Source organism: Hippocampus zosterae, chromosome 7 (assembly GCF_025434085.1).
Source record: "Hippocampus zosterae strain Florida chromosome 7, ASM2543408v3, whole genome shotgun sequence".
NCBI lineage: Eukaryota > Metazoa > Chordata > Actinopteri > Syngnathiformes > Syngnathidae > Hippocampus > Hippocampus zosterae.
The window spans coordinates 3,299,993-3,317,041 of record NC_067457.1 but is presented as its reverse complement, the minus strand read 5'-3'; the positions used below and the strand labels follow the sequence as shown (position 1 = coordinate 3,317,041).

General features: G+C 55.4%; 4 protein-coding genes across 8 annotated transcripts; 1 reads left to right on the top strand and 3 right to left on the bottom strand.

Moving 5' to 3' along the window:
• Window positions 1–87: 87 nt before the first annotated feature.
• Window positions 88–3,151, bottom strand: slc16a5a (solute carrier family 16 member 5a). Its single transcript, XM_052071711.1, is given in 6 exon segments — window positions 88–803; window positions 880–1,382; window positions 1,464–1,770; window positions 1,843–1,986; window positions 2,239–2,562; window positions 2,915–3,151. Coding segments are annotated over 5 exon segments (1,431 nt in total). The 5' UTR covers window positions 2,468–2,562; window positions 2,915–3,151; the 3' UTR covers window positions 88–555.
• Window positions 3,152–3,852: 701 nt separating this feature from the next.
• kctd2 (potassium channel tetramerization domain containing 2) lies at window positions 3,853–6,688 on the bottom strand. The gene is made up of 6 exons (XM_052071751.1): window positions 6,182–6,688; window positions 5,798–5,906; window positions 5,628–5,719; window positions 5,446–5,541; window positions 5,249–5,374; window positions 3,853–5,030 (listed from the first exon to the last, which is right to left on the bottom strand). The coding sequence occupies exons 1-6, from the start codon at window positions 6,485–6,487 to the stop codon at window positions 5,001–5,003; spliced, it is 759 nt and encodes a 252-aa protein (XP_051927711.1). The 5' UTR covers window positions 6,488–6,688; the 3' UTR covers window positions 3,853–5,000.
• Window positions 6,689–6,923: 235 nt separating this feature from the next.
• On the top strand, window positions 6,924–11,735 carry tubgcp2 (tubulin, gamma complex associated protein 2). The gene is given in 19 exon segments (XM_052071666.1): window positions 6,924–7,136; window positions 7,519–7,672; window positions 7,743–7,871; window positions 8,000–8,182; window positions 8,279–8,432; window positions 8,532–8,739; window positions 8,832–9,031; window positions 9,112–9,301; window positions 9,412–9,557; window positions 9,653–9,833; window positions 9,933–10,113; window positions 10,188–10,360; window positions 10,423–10,551; window positions 10,626–10,746; window positions 10,820–10,963; window positions 11,041–11,127; window positions 11,129–11,175; window positions 11,177–11,365; window positions 11,537–11,735. Coding segments are annotated over 19 exon segments (2,850 nt in total). The 5' UTR covers window positions 6,924–6,978; the 3' UTR covers window positions 11,613–11,735.
• On the bottom strand, window positions 11,678–17,027 carry LOC127604545 (inhibitor of nuclear factor kappa-B kinase subunit alpha-like). 5 transcript variants are annotated; one of them, XM_052071679.1, is made up of 22 exons: window positions 16,890–17,027; window positions 16,472–16,600; window positions 16,298–16,392; window positions 15,966–16,083; window positions 15,834–15,903; window positions 15,614–15,702; window positions 15,314–15,403; window positions 15,124–15,248; window positions 14,906–15,049; window positions 14,661–14,796; window positions 14,399–14,593; window positions 14,217–14,319; window positions 13,939–14,062; window positions 13,711–13,862; window positions 13,568–13,629; window positions 13,205–13,314; window positions 13,003–13,052; window positions 12,830–12,935; window positions 12,603–12,750; window positions 12,385–12,524; window positions 12,204–12,303; window positions 11,678–12,122 (listed from the first exon to the last, which is right to left on the bottom strand). In XM_052071679.1, exons 2-22 carry the CDS (start codon window positions 16,577–16,579, stop codon window positions 12,057–12,059), a joined length of 2,331 nt encoding a protein of 776 aa, XP_051927639.1. In that variant the 5' UTR covers window positions 16,580–16,600; window positions 16,890–17,027; the 3' UTR covers window positions 11,678–12,056. The 5 variants fall into 5 exon arrangements, with proteins under 5 accessions (XP_051927639.1, XP_051927638.1, XP_051927640.1 ...); XM_052071678.1 differs by having other exon boundaries at window positions 16,472–16,692; window positions 16,890–17,020; XM_052071680.1 differs by having other exon boundaries at window positions 12,385–12,521; window positions 16,472–16,692; window positions 16,890–17,020.
• Between the last annotated feature and the right edge of the window lie 22 nt (window positions 17,028–17,049).

Below are 17,049 nucleotides of genomic sequence, written 5' to 3'. Positions count from 1 at the left end.
ACATGCAGTGAAACAAGCGTGAAAATACGTCACGAAAGACGGACTTCTTGAGTTTAAAAACGATGAACGAATAGGGGGAAAAAAAACTGTAAGAGAAACTAAATAATAACAAGATCTTGAATTGATAAGATTTATGATAACATTCAAACGAGATTAAAACATAATTCTAACATTTGCAGTTTTAGCTTCTCACATCACTCACTCATTCAATTGATGAGAAAAGATAACATAGTAATCACATTACAACACTATGAATCAAATAACCAAAGATAAGAAGAATATTATAATGTCCAAATAATGACAGAAATGAAAACTGTGCAGTATAACCCTCATGTCAAAACAATCATTTTATAAGGGTAAAGTATTAAGACTCTGAAATACTTTGCATTAAGATGATAATAAAGAAATGTGATCCAAATGATACAATGAAAGCAATAAATAATGGGCATCTCAGTTGTCCAACAAAGCTCAGCCGAGACTTTGTTTTGTTTGTTTTCCAAGGAAACGATCGCATGCCTGTCGAAGCTTGCCTATCGCAATGTTTATGAAACAGTATCACAAGCACAAATCGGCTTGTTTTGTGTATGTCACAGCGCCACCTGGCGGTCTGGGGGCGACAAGAGAGTCAACAACCGGGTCACGGCGGCTTTCTTCTTGTCTCGCTCTTTGCTCGCCGCGTCGGGCACGCTCGTCGGCATCCATCCACCAAAAGGCGGAAGCCAGGAAGATGGCGGCCGAGGCCACGATGACACTGCAGGCCAAGAAGACGTAGAAGTACTGCCCCGTCGAGTCCACCAGGATTCCTGCGGGCACACCGGCGTTCCCCCCACAATCATCTCAGTAAACGCGGGTACACCGAACTGCGGGAGCCACGCTTACCGGCCAGCGGAGGTCCGACCAGCAACGTGACGCTCTCCATGATGGCGAGGAGGCCGAGCGCCGAGGCGAAGCGACTCATATCGACCACGTCCATCAGGACGGTGAACATGAGGGAGCCCACCACGCTCATGGAAAGCCCGTAGAGCAGCACGTAGCTCAGCAGCACCGGGAACGTCGGCCCCAGGCAGCACACGGCGTTGCTCAGCCCGTTGACCAGGAGCGCGCCGGAGAACACGTACACGTGGCGGCCCCGGAACCACGGCAGGTTGACGATGGCGCCGACGGGCGGTCGCACGGCGATGTTGACCAGGCCCAGGACGGAGAGCAGGGACGCCGCCCGGCCCGCCTCCATGCGGTTGTCGGTGGCGTAGGGCACCAGGTAGATCAGCGGCACCACGAAGCCCAGCATGGTCTACGTGATGGCCACGGCATAGACGCGATAGCGCCGGTTGTGCCGCAGCTGGTCCAGGGCCATGTGTTTGCTCACGCAGGCTTGAATCCCGCTGCGCGCAAAGGCGGGAGGAAAGGCATGAAAATCGGCTTACGGGTGGCTCGAGTCTCAAAGGAGGGCTGGTGACCCTCACCTAGATGTCCCGACGCAACCCGACTCAAGCGGCGGCTCGCAACCCGCCGCCGCCGTCTCCCTCGGCGTTCGCGCCAGAGGTCGCATCAAGGCGCCGCATACGCAGCAGTTGAGCAGCACGCCTCCCAAAACCAGAAAGCTTCCCCTCCATCCCAGCTCGCCGTGCAGGAAGTTGGCCAGCACCGGAAGCGTACACAAACCCAGCGCCGTACCCGTGGATGAGACGGCATTGGCGAAGGCGCGGCGCCGCACAAAATACTGCCCCAGGATGGTCACGGCCGGCTGGTAGCTCAAGCAGAAACCCAAACCTGAAAATATCCCCAGCGCGGGATTCAAACCCGCAACCTGTGCTAATTTGCCAAATTTCTGTTTGCGCTCACCGGTGATGACGCCGGCCGTGACGTAGAGCTGGCCGATGGAGCGCGTGAAGGAGCTGGCGGCCATCCCCAGTCCGCTCAGGACTCCGCCCAGCATGACGGTCGCTCGGCATCCCAGTCGCTCCAACAACACGCTGCACACGGGGCCTGAAATCAAACCGACAACCCCAAAAAAATGACATCCCACTGGAGATATTGTATTCGGTAGAACTTCATGTGTATGATCCCCGTTCCATCTCATATGTCAGGGCTCGCCGAGCTACTTTGGAATATGACGAATGCTATTATATAATGTTATATATTATATAATTATTACATAATTATATATTATTATATATAATGTCTCCTATCGATATGTGGAAATTGCGTGTACTGGGTACATGGACTGGTTCGGGCCACCTCCCGCATGGAGCACGGCCGTCATGATGGAGGGCACCCAGGAAGTTTGGCTGTTGGAGGCGTGGAAGTCCCTCTGCAGGTCGTTGTAGAAAATCCCCACGCAGGACGGGAAGGCCAGCGTCAGCGCCAGAACCAGCATGGTGGCCACCAGCACAACCCAGCCCCAGCCACCGTCCGGGGCTTGGGCCCCCGCGGCTCGTCTTTCGTCTTCCGGCCCGTCTGAGGCCATCGCGTTGATGTTGTAAATCGCTGCTCATTGTACGCTAGGCGGCGCCGTCGCGGCTCCGGTCGCTCTCGCCGCCTCTGCCGTCGGCCATGGCTCGCCTTCAAAGTGGGGGGGGGGGGGGGGGCACAACGTCAATACAAGTCGCAACGCAATGACGATGTGCTTTTTTTTTCTCGGACTAGATCGCGAAGACTTTTGGATCGGAATTATTCTCGAAGCGGGGAACATTCTGGCCCCGAAGGGGGACGTTATGACGTCACCAGGCACCGGATACTACTCGCTCATGTTGAAATGGGACTTTGTGTCACCCTTTCGCATTTTGAGCCCAATGGAATCTTTTTGTTTTCAGACGCGGCTTGAGAGTTTGGACGAGCGCGGGATGGGGGCGGAGGGGGTTATAATTGCAAGCAGGAAGTAGGCGAAAGCAAGAACAGAGGCTTCCTCACTCACTCCTTCTCGTCTCGGGTCCTCCTCGGTCGGCTGCAACTGTTCGCTCACGTGGTTCGACTTCGTTTGGCGTTGCCCCTTCCAAAAAAAAAAAACCGAGACGGAGATTAAGGGATGTTTCGACCGGAGGTGGGGGATGTGACGTGCTAGGCAGGCCTGCGTGGGGAGGGTGTGTATCAGGGTAGGGCACCTCAAGACCACCAAATGCCTCCCCCCTCACATGTAGGTCAACGTGCCCAGCCTCGCTGGACACACAGCAGATAACATGCGCACCACGCTTCAAGAGTCATTTCAACAGATCGGGTTCCGAGACGCTATTTCGATGTCCGTTCAGTCATTGGAGACCTCCGGGGGCGGGGCTCGAGTACTCAAAAAACATGAGCACTCTCCGCTTTTTGTGTGCAGATCATTGATTTCCCCTTTTGCATGAAAACCACTAGATAAATAAAACCGCGTTGCCTTTAAGGCCTTACTGACTAGGCTTGCTTCTGTCGCATCAGGAAATAAAAAAAAATAGATGAATATCTCATTAAAACGGGATACGATACACATGAATGAATGAATATCAACATGTGAATGACATACTAACACTAAAATAAAAAATAAAGTTACATTGGGCCTCTTTGAAAAGTAGTTGGAAAGATATCCTTTGGCCAGGGTGTGCAAATTTACAACCGATGGCCCTTCATACCCGTCTCCATACCCATTATGTCACATCTTCATCGGCGTCTTGTCAGATAGGCACATACCCGTTTTGGCACATTTCACCAAACCGGTCTTGTGGGCTTCATACCTACCTTGTGCTCGTCTTTTCACGTCAACTTGCTTCATCCCTCCGACACGTGACGTCATAGCCGCTCGATCTTCAGATAAATCTCGTCGTCATACCCGTTTTGTCACATCCCCATAGACGTTCTCACATTCACGGCTGAAGCGTCGGGTTTGAAAAGACAACGTTTATGGTGAGAAAGTCGAAGTTAGAAGGGTTGCTCGACAACAACAAAAAAAAAGACTCGTAGACAAAATGTACAAGAAGTAACACCGCAACCCAATCTCTTATCGTTCTGGCACACAAACAACACATTTGACTTTTGACACGTGGACGACTCCAAATCAACTTCAATACATACATTATAGAGGACTTCCCATGGATATACGACGACTGTAAAGGTTTAGAAGTCAGATTAATCTCATTTGATCAATAATGCTAAAGACCGGAGCCCCACTGAATTTCATTTGGAAAATGGATTCATTTGACTGACACGAGCATCCGAATTGGTTGTTGGCGTTCAATTAGAAACATTTGTATCTTCACCGTTATTAACTAAATGACACGAAAAAACCCACAAATACGTGATATGTATTTACATTATATACTGTCTGTAATGTCATAAATGTTTTTCCGTCTTCCCAGCTATCTGTCCGCTCATCATCGGGTGGCCAGTAAAAAGCTAACGGATCGGACACATGCTAACATGCTTAGCATCCCGATCGCACGTCGCGGCGTTAGCAGGATAAACCGTGACTGACAAATGCTCACATGCAAAGTTTTGTCACGCGTCGTCGCCGCTCGTTAGCAAAGATAGCATGCTAAGCTATCTTTACACGTCGGAGGAGCGACTCGCTTCATCAAATGTCATTTGCGGCTCATTTTTACAAATGTAGACAAATCGCATCAAAGTGACGCGTCGATCAAGAAAAGTTGCTGTCCCGTCGTTTTCATCCCAAAGCGCAGAGGTGAAGTTTTACGAAGTCGAGGCCTGGATGTGATAGGCCCAAGTGGACAAACGACTTTGTGGTCACCCTGCTTCATCACTCCCATGATGGCGAAGGGTGACGTGGGAAGATATGCCAAAAAGGTCAAAGGGCATGTGTGACAGGGATGGGAAATGAAGAGGCGGAGCCAGGATGTCAACCATGTGTCACTTCCTGTGGGGATGTAGAGAAGAACCGACGTCTTCCTTTGTCACGTCGGAAGCGTCCGATGTGGGGGGGGGGGGGCACCTTGGTCAACAGATCCAAATCAGACGGACGGATGAACAAAGGAGGAGACCGTAGGGCTGTTGGGGGCGGAGTCCTGATGAAATTCTCACATGCGAGAGCCTCGTTCCTGCAGGATCTGGACAGGGGAGAGCGACGCTCGGCTGAGTGACTGCCGCCCACAAAAGCCCCCCTCATCACCAGTTGGACGCACCCCCGCCCTGTGAAGCTTGCCTCCCTCAGGGTGTGCCTGCACCCCTTTATGAATCTTACCATGAGGACAGGCCCTCGAAGGTCAGGCCTAGTAAGACCCGCCCCTTTAATGCACCACCGCACCCCGCCCTTCCCGCCACCCACCTTGGCCTTCTGGCTGGGTTCCATGACGACGCCGTTGGCCGCGTTGTTGAGCTCCCGCGACACTACGCACAGAAACTCCGCCTGGTCCTCGTTGCCGTAATTGTACGACGAGCCGATGCTGATCAGCTGATGGACACAAACGGGAAGTGTACGGATCAAGAAAGGTCGAGGGAAGGGTCGCACGTCTTCAGGCTCACCTGTTCAAACTTCCACCCGTCCGACATGGTGGAGACCATCTGAGTGAGCTCTTCCTCCTGGCACTGCAGGACACGGTAGACGTGTTTCACAGGGCCCTGCAGGAGGTCATTGAAAAATGGCCATTATCATTTACCATAATGGCAAACGCAGCCAGAACGGGGAGGTCGCCGACGCTGGCTACCTGTGACGTGCGGTTCTCATTGTCCCGTATGCGCTCCTTCACCAGACGCACCAGGGAGGCGATGTTGTAAAACTCCGCCTCTTCCAGGACACCTTGAACACAAACGCACAAAAGTGAGCTAAGCGCTTGGTGCGCACGCGCTCCGGTGGACGGTTTCTGGTGTCTCCTACCTTCCTCGGCGAGGTTCTTGTCCATGATGAGCTTTCCATGACGGAGATAGTTCAAGACGGGCCCGAAGTAGGTGGGGTCCCTGTCAATCAAATAGGCTTCTGTGCTATCCTGCACACAAACACAAATGAAGAAAAAGTAGGAAGAAACTGGTACGACGTTCCTCTCCTAAAAATGTGTTTAATTAAAAAAAATAACAACTCATCACATCATACACATTAAAATGTGAAATTGATCACCATATAACGAGACACTACTCACGAGACATTCCAAGAGCACCACAAAATGGCCATGTCATTATTTCGTGCACTAGTAAACAGCCACTATGTGGTCGAGGTTCGTGGTGCTTGTGATTCGGGGCGCGACTGGGAAGAGAGCAGGCTCACTTTGTCGGAGTCCAAGTCCGGGTGGTCCTGGCAAAGTCGGAACAGGAACGATTTGGGCTCCCTGCACAGTGTCTGCTTGGTGGTGACGAAGTAGGTCCCGCCCACGTTGAGGCGCACCCAGCGAGGGCCCGGCTCGGAAGTCGAACTGCCTTTGGGGGGCGAGCGGCCGGCGGCGGCCGGCCCGAGTGGAGGTGGCGCCAGGCGAACTGAGCTGCGGACGACATCTCGCTGCTGTTGCTGGTGGTGGTGGTGGTTGTTGTGATGGTCTGCCTGCTCGGCCGCTTCGAGCACCTGCAGCTCAGCCATGACGTCGCGCTTGCTCACGACGCTACGGAAAAGGCGCGGCCACAAAGCACCGCGGCTGCTTCCCGTCCGCCGCCGAAGTGCAACACGTCGCCGTAGTCCTTTGTGACGCTGAGCGTGGAGAGCCCGGTGACGTCAGCGGCAGGTCTCGCCCGCGACATTTGACGTCGCTCGTGCAAAAGCCACGCTTCCGTGTTGGAACGATGACGTAACGCGGAGCAGCCTGGGAGATGTAGTTTTACATTTCATTTACCCTTCCCGGCCAGTGTTTAAAGCGCTTATCAATGAAATATTTTATTTTCTGCTGTATGATATGCAAAGCGCTTTATTACAGCTATAGCTGAGGTGAAAGCGCTATGTAAATAAAGATGTATTGTATTGTATATTACAGTATCATAGTATCCATCTGCCTGTTCTTGCGATTTATTTCATGGACTTTAGGAGGCAGTGTCGTTCACGTTTGTCGCGAAGAAGCGTAGAAGAAGAAGCGGCCGATGCCGCCACTTTCGCAAACATTTCTCACAACATCCCTAAAATATGTAAATGAGTCTCCTGAACGTACCTTCCCTTTGGGCGCAGATGTGACAGCTTCTCCACACACACACACCAGCTTTTGTCTTTTGAGGAGTCGCGACGACGGAAGTTCACTGCGGTACGTTTGCAATGGCCGGAAAGACGAACGTATTAGCATGCTTCTCCGCGGGATGGCTTGCAGTTTGCAGCCCCCCCTGTACGTCCCATTTTGCTCATTGCCACTCATCCATAGCTCAGGATTAACGCTCCACAGTTGAATGGAGCCAACTGGACTCTTTCATTGCGAAGACAATAGAAGCTTTATTGCTACGTTATTACATAATTATTGTCAATCCTGTGATTGGCCGCCTCTCGTCCAAAGTCAGCCTGATATTGATGGAGGGACAGCATTCTCAACGCGCGTTTCTGAACTCAACTTTATTTCGGTGACAGGATGAGGGTGCCGCGATCAGCTGGGATGATATTGTTGTCTGTATCCGTGCATCTTTGATCTCTTGCAGCACCATGAGTGAGTTCCGGATCCACCATCATGTCAATGAGCTGTTGAGCGTGTTGGATGTGCGAGGGGGCGACGGAGCGGAAGGTTACATCGACCTTCTGCAGAAGCACCGCACGCCCTACGTCACCACCACGGTTTCCGCCCACAGCGCCAAGGTACGAGCCGGCGCTCCGTTCCAACACAAAACCGGCACACAAACACGTTTCGTCTTTGAAACCCCGAAAGGTGAAGCTGGCGGAGTTCTCCAAGACGCCCGAGGACTTCCTAAGGAAGTACGAGGAGCTAAAATCCAAAAATGTCCGGCACCTGGACCCGCTGGTCTACCTGCTGTCCCGCCTGTGCGAGGACTCGCAAGTAAGACTTTGCCGAAATATCTGATTGATGCTCATGATGCTTGATGAAGCTTAATTTAGAGGAGACGAAAACGCCGTTGTCACGGAGTGAAGATGAACTTGCCTTGACCGCTCCCCACCGGTGTGTAGACTCTGCAGCGTCTTCAGCAGAACGCCAAAGATCGTTCGGAAGCTTGCGCGACGACGGCGGCGCTCGCTCCGGCGCCGAGCGTCCTGAGCGCGTCGACAACGGTCTCCAAGATGTCCATGCAGGAGTTGGACGAGCTGCGCAAGAAGCTCGGGAACGCCACGGCGGCGTCCAACGCCCCCCTGGTACCCGACAGCCGCTCGCAACGATCATGTCCGTCGCGTCAGAACCGCTCATCTGATGGGTGGTCCGTGGATTTTGTGGCGCGCTTGGTTCCGCAGTCGGCTGAGGTGACGCGGAAGATGCTGCGGGACAAACACAACAAGAAGAATCCGGCGCAGCTCAATCCCGTTTTTCCCGGCTGGGTGTACGAGCGGCCCACCCTCCTCGGGGACTTCATCGTCGGCCCCGCCCCGCCCGCCGATCCGCCCGTGGGTGAGTGTGCGCGCGTTTGCAAACTGTCCAAGCGCACCCATTGTGTTATTTCGTTTCTCCTGAAAAGAATGCTTCCGTACCTTAACGTGTCGGTCGCAGGCACGCTGGCGCTGGCGGCACAGGAGCAGCTGGTTCTGGAGGATCTGCTCTTCGTTCTGGTGGGCGTGGACGGACGCAACGTGGCGGCTCAGCCGGTCCTCGGCCGCCAGAACCGCTCCTTCATCGTGGACGCCACGCTGGACCCGTCGGTCAAGGAGCTGGTGCACCGGATCCTTCCCGTGGCGTCCTACTACTCCACCGTCACACGGTCGGTCCCCTCGTCGTGAGCATCGGGCCGGCTGGTAGGCCAAAGACCCGCACGACCCAAACGGCGCCTCAAAGCTGTTTTTGGTGCCTCAGATTCGTGGAGGAGAAGTCGTCGTTCGAGTACGGGCAGGTGAACCACGCCCTGACGGCGGCCATGCGAACGCTGCTCAAGGAGTACCTGATCCTGGTGACTCAGCTGGAACACGTGCACCGGCGGGGCCTGCTGTCGCTGCAGAAGCTCTGGTTCTACCTGCAACCCACCATGAGGACCATGGACATCTTGGCCGCCATCGGTACCGCCGGCCGCTCGCGCCTTTGCCGCCAGTCGCTCGCCGGCCGGCTCCCCGACTCACTTGCGCGGTTGCTCCGTCAGCTTCGTCGGTGGACAAAGGCGAGTGTATGGGCGGGGCCACGCTCAGCCTCCTTCACGACCGTACCTTCAACTTCACCGGCGACGCACAGGCGCAGGAAGTGTGCCTGTACCTCACCAAGGCTGCCAGCGTGCCCTACTTTGAGATCCTGGAGAAATGGATCTTCAGGGGCATCATCCGCGATCCCTACAGGTGGGGTCCCCGCAAGGCAAACATCGAGTGTACAACCTCTTTGCGTTTAGTTTTTTTTTAATAAACATTTTGGCCTACCCGTTTTTGAATGTTGCCGTGCGTGAGAACAGCGAGTTCATGGTGGAGGAACACGAACTGCAGAAGGAGAAGATCCAAGAGGACTACAACGACAAGTACTGGGACCAGAGGTATACCGTCGTTCAGCACCGCATTCCGTCGTTCCTGCAGAAGATGGCCGACAAGATCCTCAGCACAGGTGACCCCCCCCCCCCCCCCATGTGATCTCCCGGCGCTTTTCGCTTCGGTCTCACGGGCTTATCCATCCATCTTCTCATTCTTTGTGCGTGGCAGGAAAGTACCTGAACGTGGTCCGCGAGTGCGGCCGCGACGTCACCTGTCCCGACGCCAAGGAAGTGGTTTACACGCTGAAGGAGCGAGCCTACGTGGAACAGATCGAGAAGGCCTTCAACTACGCCAGCAAGGTGCTCCTGCACTTCCTGCTGGAGGAGAAGGAGCTGGTGGCCCGCCTCAGGTACGCCGCCGCCTCGCTGGAAAGAGACGCAAACAGAAATTGCTTCAATTCAAATCTGGTTTTTGGTCGTTATCTCGCCTACCTGCGCCGCATGTTTAGGTCCATCAAACACTATTTCCTGATGGACAAAGGCGACTTCTTCGTGCACTTCATGGACCTGACGGAGGAGGAGCTTCGCAAGCCGGTGGACGACATCGCGGCGCCGCGTCTGGAGGCGCTGCTGGAGCTGGCGCTGCGCATGAGCACGGCCAACACCGACCCCTTCAAGGACGACCTCAAGGTGGGTCGCGCGTCTTGAGTCCCGCCCCCCCACCGCCTTGACGCCCCGCCTCCTTCTCCTCCGCGCCGGCTCAGATCGACTTGATGCCGCACGACGTGATCACGCAGCTATTGCGGGTCCTGGCCATCGAGACCAAGCAGGAGAAGAGCGTCGCCAACGCCGAGCCGGCCGACGCCGCCCTCAGCGGCCTGGAGGCCTTCTCCTTCGACTACGTGGTCAAGTGGCCGCTCTCGCTCATCATCAGCAGGTCGCCGCCCGCTTAGTCTTTCCCGCCGCGCCTGCGCCCGCTGACTCGACTGTCCGACGCAGGAAGGCGTTGACCAGGTACCAGATGTTGTTCCGTCACATGTTCTACTGCAAGCACGCGGAGCGCCTGCTGTGCAACGTGTGGATCAGCAACAAACACGCCAAGCATCACTGGTCGCACTCGGCCAAATGGTGAGCGGCGCCGCTCCCCCGTCCACCGCCGTCGTTCCTTTTCCCACTCCGTCGCTTGACTCGCGCCGTCGCAGGTTCGCGGCGGCGTTTGCGCTGCGTCAGCGCATGTTGAACTTTGTGCAGAACATCCAGTACTACATGATGTTTGAGGTGATGGAGCCCACCTGGCACGTGATGGAGAACAACCTGAAGACGGTGAGCCGCCGCCGCCGCCGCCGCACGTTCCCTTCCGACCGCCGGGGTTGTTTTCAGCGCAATCTCGTTTCAGGCGTCCAACATCGACGACGTGCTGTGGCACCACACCAGCTTCCTGGACAACTGCATGAAGGACTGCATGCTGACCAATCCCGAGCTGCTGCGCATCTTCTCCAAGCTCATGTCCGTCTGCGTCATGTTCGCCGGCCGCATGCAGGTAAGCCCCCCCCCCCCCCCCCCCACCACGACTCTTCCGCGCCCCGTCTGAGCTGCTGTGTTTATCGCGTACTCTAGCGTTTCACGCAGGCTCTCCGGCTGGAGCGCCTCCCCCTGGACACCGGCTGCCACGACCGGAAAAAGAGCCAAGCGGCAAAGGTCAGTCAGCCAGACTCGCCCCCACGTCACAAAACTCGAACACACTCACAGCGTGTGTGTGTGTGTATGCGGAATTTGTGTGCGTTCAGTCGGAGGAGACCGAGGCGGCCTCGGGCGCAGGCTTTGAGGCGTCCATCGTGAACTTCGACAACAGTTTCAGCGTTCTGCTGCTGGACCTTCTGGACAAACTCAGCATCTTCAGCTCCAACAACTGCGAGCACAGCATGATCAGCATCATATACAGGTCGGCCCCGCGTCTTCGTCGGCCCCGTGGACGGCCCGCGTCCAAGCGCATCACCGGTGGCGGTTTTTGAATGTTCTATCGCAAATGGATCAGCCCTAGCGGTCCAATGAAGCGGCGTCGCCGTGCTTCTTCCTTCACCCTCCACTCGGGTTAACCTTTGACCTCTCACAGGCTGGACTTCAACGGCTTCTACACGGAGCGTCTGGAGAAGATGGCGGTGGAACGTAGTCACAAAGAGGCCGCGTAGCGAGACGACGTCCCCTAAGCGAAGAACTCCGGGGCGGCGTTCTTCACGAGTGACGACTCAAAAAATGGCACCGACTCATCTTTATTTCAACCTTTCAGCTGTTCAAATAAAAATTTTGTGTTTGCATCTTTTTGCATTTCTAACACGCTCCGCTCCGAGTTTGTTTGGTCCCAGCGCAAAGTCATCAGTCAGTCAGAGGAAGTTTGGATCCGTTGATCAACTTCATCAACTGAGCTACATAGTGCACTTTTTCCACTGTCACTTCCTGTTTCCTGTTCAACGTCAAATCAGCTGCCTGCAAATCCTCAACGCCCCTCCTCCCGCCCCCCAAACACCGGAAAAAAAAGAAGCAGCAGCACGACATCATGAAGAAAAAAAAAAGTCAACGGCACCTCTTGAGGTCAAAGTTCATCATTGCCGTTAGTGTTTCAAGGTGAAAGCATCTCACGCATTTCTCTTCTTGAATTTGCCGCTTAACGTTTCGTATTTGGTCCAACTCCAGTCTTGATCCTTGGGCAACACCACAAATTTCAATTTCAACCAGCAACAAAAAAAAAAAAAGGGGGGGGGGCGGCCAATGCTGTGACTTACCACCATGCTTTTGGCCTGTTCGTCCACCGCTTCCTGCATGAGGCTGGTCAGCTGACTCAGGTACTTCTGGGTCTCTTGCAGCAGGCGGGGGGCCGCGTCACTATGGGGAGCAGGGGGCGGGGGGTCATTAAAGAAATTCAGTCAAATCCTGTCCAAAATGAATACGGTTGGTCTTGCGTACCTGTCGTTGGGCCCGGGCAGCGAGGTGAGAGGATGAGGAGCGCTGGCGGGCGGGGCCGACTGGGCCCACTGGGACACCTGAGGGAGGTTGGCCGACTCGGGGCCGGTCGCCAGCGAGTTGCGTGTCGAGTTCTGCGCCTGCTGGAGGAAAATGCGCTGTCGGTCGGGGTGCGACGGTGCACCCTCGTCGCCCCCCCCCTCCCCCGGTCGCTGGCTTACGCATGCGATCTTGAGGAGGTGCCAGAACTCGCGCTGGCGCTTGACCTGCATCTGCATGACCGTGTTGTCTGCTTCCTTGATGCTCTCCAACGTCTTCTCGATGCGCGGGAACAGTTCGATGATTTTCTGTTTGCTGCTCAGTATCTTACTGGGGATAGAAGGGGGGGTAGGGGGGGGCTCGCCAGTAAGTCAGCGTTGGTATGCGGCGCGCGACATGCTCCTTGTACCTGAGGTGCGTGTAGAGATCCTTGAGCACTTTGTCCTGGTTCTGCACCGTCTGGATGATGGCCTTCACCATCTCGGAACTGTCGATGCTCAGGTCTGCCTCGGGAACTGTCAAAATCATCGGCGTCGTCATGGTAATCATTGTCGTCGCCGCGGTGAGAAGAACATGTCTGACCTTTACATTTCATCTTCAGCTGTTTGTAGAGCTCCATGGCTCGCTCCTCTCTGAAAACACAAACGACATCACTCGCTGGGTGACATTGATATGTGGCCTTATATTAAAATATCCGATCTACTTTCTAAAGTCATCAATGTTTTTTTTTTTTCCTCCCGAAACCAAACGAGGATCCACGTGTTGAAAGAGGCGACGCACTCACAGCTGCTCCATCTTGTCGCCTTGGCGGCGCGCATACGGACTCCTCTGCAGCTCCACGATCTCCGAGTGCAGCGCCATGATCTCGTCGTCCAGGTGGCTCACTTCCGCCACCTGCGGGACGACACGGAAAGCGCGCCTCAGCACGCTGACGTCGCCTCATTGGCAACGCGATAAGCGAGCGCCGGATCAAAAAAAAAAAGAGCCCGTGAAAATCCTCCAGAAGAAATCCTTGGGAGGGATTCTTCGGGGGGGGGCGGTTTGGGGGAAGTATCTTTCGAACCACGGCCAATTACAACCGGACTTTGCTTTTTGACAAACGCTCGCTCATCTCGTTGCCAAGATCACCCTTCTCATCGTCCGTGACCTGAGCAAAGGCCGCCGCTCTCTCCTCATTCTCCTGCCAGGCCTTCAGCATCTTCTCCGATGCTGCGGAGGACAGCAAAGCACGTTTGAGAGGCCAGTAGAGAGCGCGTGAGAAGAACGGAGCAGAGCGCTCGTGGCACTCACAGATGCCGTAGTGCATCTGGTCGCTGTACTTTTCCAGGTCGTACTGGATGCTGCTGCGGAAGAAGTCCAGCTTGGCTTTCAGCTGCTGCGAGAATCCAAACATGCTGTTCTTGCAGCGCGTCAGGTTGGTGTTGTAGCGGAGGAGACTGAGCCTGCGAGGCCATGGTGGGGGGAGGGGGGGTGAGGACACCGGGCGCAACGGGCGAGAGGCAAGCGCCGGCGACTCACATGGCGGCGCGCTGGCCCTGGAAAAGGCGGCTGTAGTCGTCCTTCAGGCCGCAGATGTAGCTCAGCGCCTCCGCCCAAACCTTCTTGAGAACCCCCAGCGGCAGCGGCGTCCGGGCCTCCTGGACTGAAAACGCACGAGGTGACATCGCAAACGTCAGGCCAAACGAATCTTCACGAGTTTTGGCAAAAAGGGGGCGTGGCCTCTTTCATTTCAAGCCTATCGCAAGGAACGAATTTCAAAGACGTTGAACCCGCGCAAAGGCGGCCGCGTCGCTCACCGATGGTGTTGACTTTATCCGGCAGCTGCCTGGCGCTGAACGGGCCCGAGTACTCGGTGGCGCTCTTGTCAAACAAGTAAACGATGTAGGCGTCCCAGCCTCGCTGCGCCACGGGACGCATGGGACACAAGTTTAGACGGCGGCGCGTCAGTACGGCGGCCGCCAGCGGGCGGGCAACGTACCACGCCGTCCAGGACGCACTGCGCCGCCGGCTTGCGGGGGTCCAGGGACACGCCGGTTTCCTGCAGCAGCTCCTGGTGGACCACGTGGATGCCGCTCTCCGCCTCCACCCGTTTCTGCAGGGCGTGCAGAGACTCGTCGGGCGCCAACTGGAAGGAGTGCACCTGGGCCGTGGTCATGTTGAGGATGTGCACCACCTGAGCAGAAGGGGGCGACGGTGAGCCGCGTTTTTCCGAAAGAGCCTTTTGCACGCTGGATCGCGACCTTCATGCTCAGGATCTGATCGAGAAGATCGAAGCAGAGCGGCTTCCTGCTCTCGGGATGGACGCCGCCTCCTCGGTGGACCGGGTCCCACTTCAGCATGAGCTGCAACAGCGCCTCCATGGGCTCCAGCAGCGTCCTGCGGGGGGGGGACGCCCTCATTTACACGCTCTCCCCAAAATGCACGTCTGTCCAATTGCGGCGGGTGCTTGGATGGGGCACTTCAAAGAAGACGTTTGCAAACCCACACGACGGGCGGCGGTTGCCCCCCCCCCCCTTCGCACCTGCTCAGGTTGTTGGGGTACGGAAGGTGCGACGAGAAGCGCACTTCTCCGTTGGCCTCCTCCACCGCCATAATGTCTTTTGGACCTTTGTTCCGTACTTTGCTGGCCCTGCGCCGCAACACAACACGGCAGGTTTGCCCGCGTGAACTGCCCCGCCGATGCCGCCGATGTCGCCGACGTACCATTGCACGGGCTGCAGGTTGTGCAGGAACGGTCGGAATCCGCAGCTGCACTCGAAGATCATGGTCCCGAAGCTCCAGTAGTCCACGCTCACCGTGTACGCTTTGTTTTCAAACAGCTCCGGCGCCTGCACGCGCACGTGTCAACACGAGCACCCTGGCGATGGACGGACGGAGTCAAAGAGTTTCTCACCAGGTACTGGAGCGTGCCCACAAAGGACGTACACAGACTGCCCTGGTCCAGGTCTTTGGCGTAGCCCAGGTCAATGATCTTGTGCACCAGCTGAAGCAGGAAACGAGCACATCTGTTAGCCGGGCGCTTCTCAAATCAATGCGCGGGGGAAGAGATGTGGCTTGGGGGCTCCGCATAAAGCTGTTGTAAACCGTGCATACCCCCCCCAAAAAAATCTCTATGGCGATTAATTACAGTTCTGTTGAACTGGCATTGGGATTATGTGGGAGCCCGACCGAAGGTCAAACTCCAGCATGTCACCTTGCCGTTGACTTCCTGCAGGACGATGTTCTCCGGCTTCAGGTCCCTATGGATGATCTTGTTCTCGTGCAGGTACTGGATACCGCAACCTGCGGCACAGTCGCGCGGGCCACGGAAAATGCCGCGCCGAACATGTAAGAGGTCTTGTAGCAAGGACGCACGCGGCACGACGTGCGACGTGGCACGATATGGAAAACGGCGTGTGACATGAGACGCGTACCAACATCGTTGAGCAAGGACAGAACGTCACTCTCCTTCAGGCCGCAGCAGTTCTCCGGTCTGCTCAGAACCTGAAGAAAAACGCCATTAGAGGGAGGGAAGGTGGTCGGCGGGTGGCAAACGCAACGCGTACCTTCCTCAGGTCGCCGTGCGAGCAGAACTCCATGGCGAGCAACGGCAAATCATTCAATGCGATCAAGTTGATTTCTTCCGGGACGTCCCGCGCCGTCACCACGTTGATGTGGTTTAACCTGAGCGGGCACAAGAATGCAAATGCACGTTTGGACACTTTTTTTCTCACAAACAAATATCGATCTCATTTATTATTTCTGTGAAAATTGATGCATGTTAATGCTGGTTATTGTTGATGCCATTTCCAATTAGCAAGGAGAAAGAAAAAAAAATCGAGAGTTAGGACTCAAGTTTGTGACAGCCCTCGCACAAGATGAAAGTCGCAAAACCAACTTCTTCATGATCTGAATCTCTCGGCTCCAGCGGTCCTTGTTCCTGGGCGTCAACTCCAGTCGGCACATCTTCACCGCCAGCTTCTCACCGCTCACCTGCATTGACAGGACACGTCAATAGACGGGGAGTGTGGGGGGGGGGGGGCAAGCCGTGACGCGTACACGGCGAACTCACGTGATGCTGGTAGAGGTAGACGTGGGCAAAGCCCCCCATGCCCAGCCGCTCCTTCAGCTCCCAGTCGCCGCACTTGTTGTTGTTGTGTCGGAAGGGAGGCTTCTCCATAGTGCTACCGCCGGCCGCAACCTGAGAGTAAATGGTGACGACGGACAGGGTTACTCACATCCGTTCCCTTGCACCATCGTCCCGGTCTCCTCGCCACATCCACCTTGAAACCACTAACATTGGTCGACAAAAAAAATGTCCCATTGCTGAACGTAACACGCGGAAGAAGCTGGCCTAAATTCATGTTGTCTTGCTAGCTGGTGGCTAATGCTAATGTCAACATCCGACGGCGCTCCGGGACGTAAACGGCGGCGCTAGGCCGAGATCAACAGCGTGTATTTGCAGGTGAAAATGTCGACGAAACACTCACGGCGCAAGTCGTCCTACATGAGCCGCGCGCTTTGGTCTACTCTTCTTTTTGCTCTTTTTGTTGTGATCGCGTCAAACTCCGCCAGCGACTCGACGCAGGACTTTTCAGTGTGACGTCATCAATCTGCGCGTTCTTTGAAGGAGAGGCGGGGGTGAGGAGC

Bases quoted from the DNA above. Each gene is read 5' to 3' on its own strand.
- kctd2 (XM_052071751.1), bottom strand. From the start codon at position 6,487: ATGGCTGAGCTGCAGGTGCTCGAAGCGGCCGAGCAGGCAGACCATCAC. The intron at 5,720-5,797 runs GTAGGAGACACC...TTTGTGTTCAAG, and splicing joins CAAGAACCTCGCCGAGGAAG to GTGTCCTGGAAGAGGCGGAG. The intron at 5,031-5,248 runs GTGGGTGGCGGG...TCCCCTGTCCAG, and splicing joins AACCCAGCCAGAAGGCCAAG to ATCCTGCAGGAACGAGGCTC.
- LOC127604545 (XM_052071679.1), bottom strand. From the start codon at position 16,579: ATGGAGAAGCCTCCCTTCCGACACAACAACAACAAGTGCGGCGACTGG. The intron at 12,936-13,002 runs GTCAGACATGTT...TGATTTTGACAG, and splicing joins GCTGAAGATGAAATGTAAAG to TTCCCGAGGCAGACCTGAGC. The intron at 12,304-12,384 runs GTACGCAAGACC...TGCTCCCCATAG, and splicing joins CTGCCCGGGCCCAACGACAG to TGACGCGGCCCCCCGCCTGC.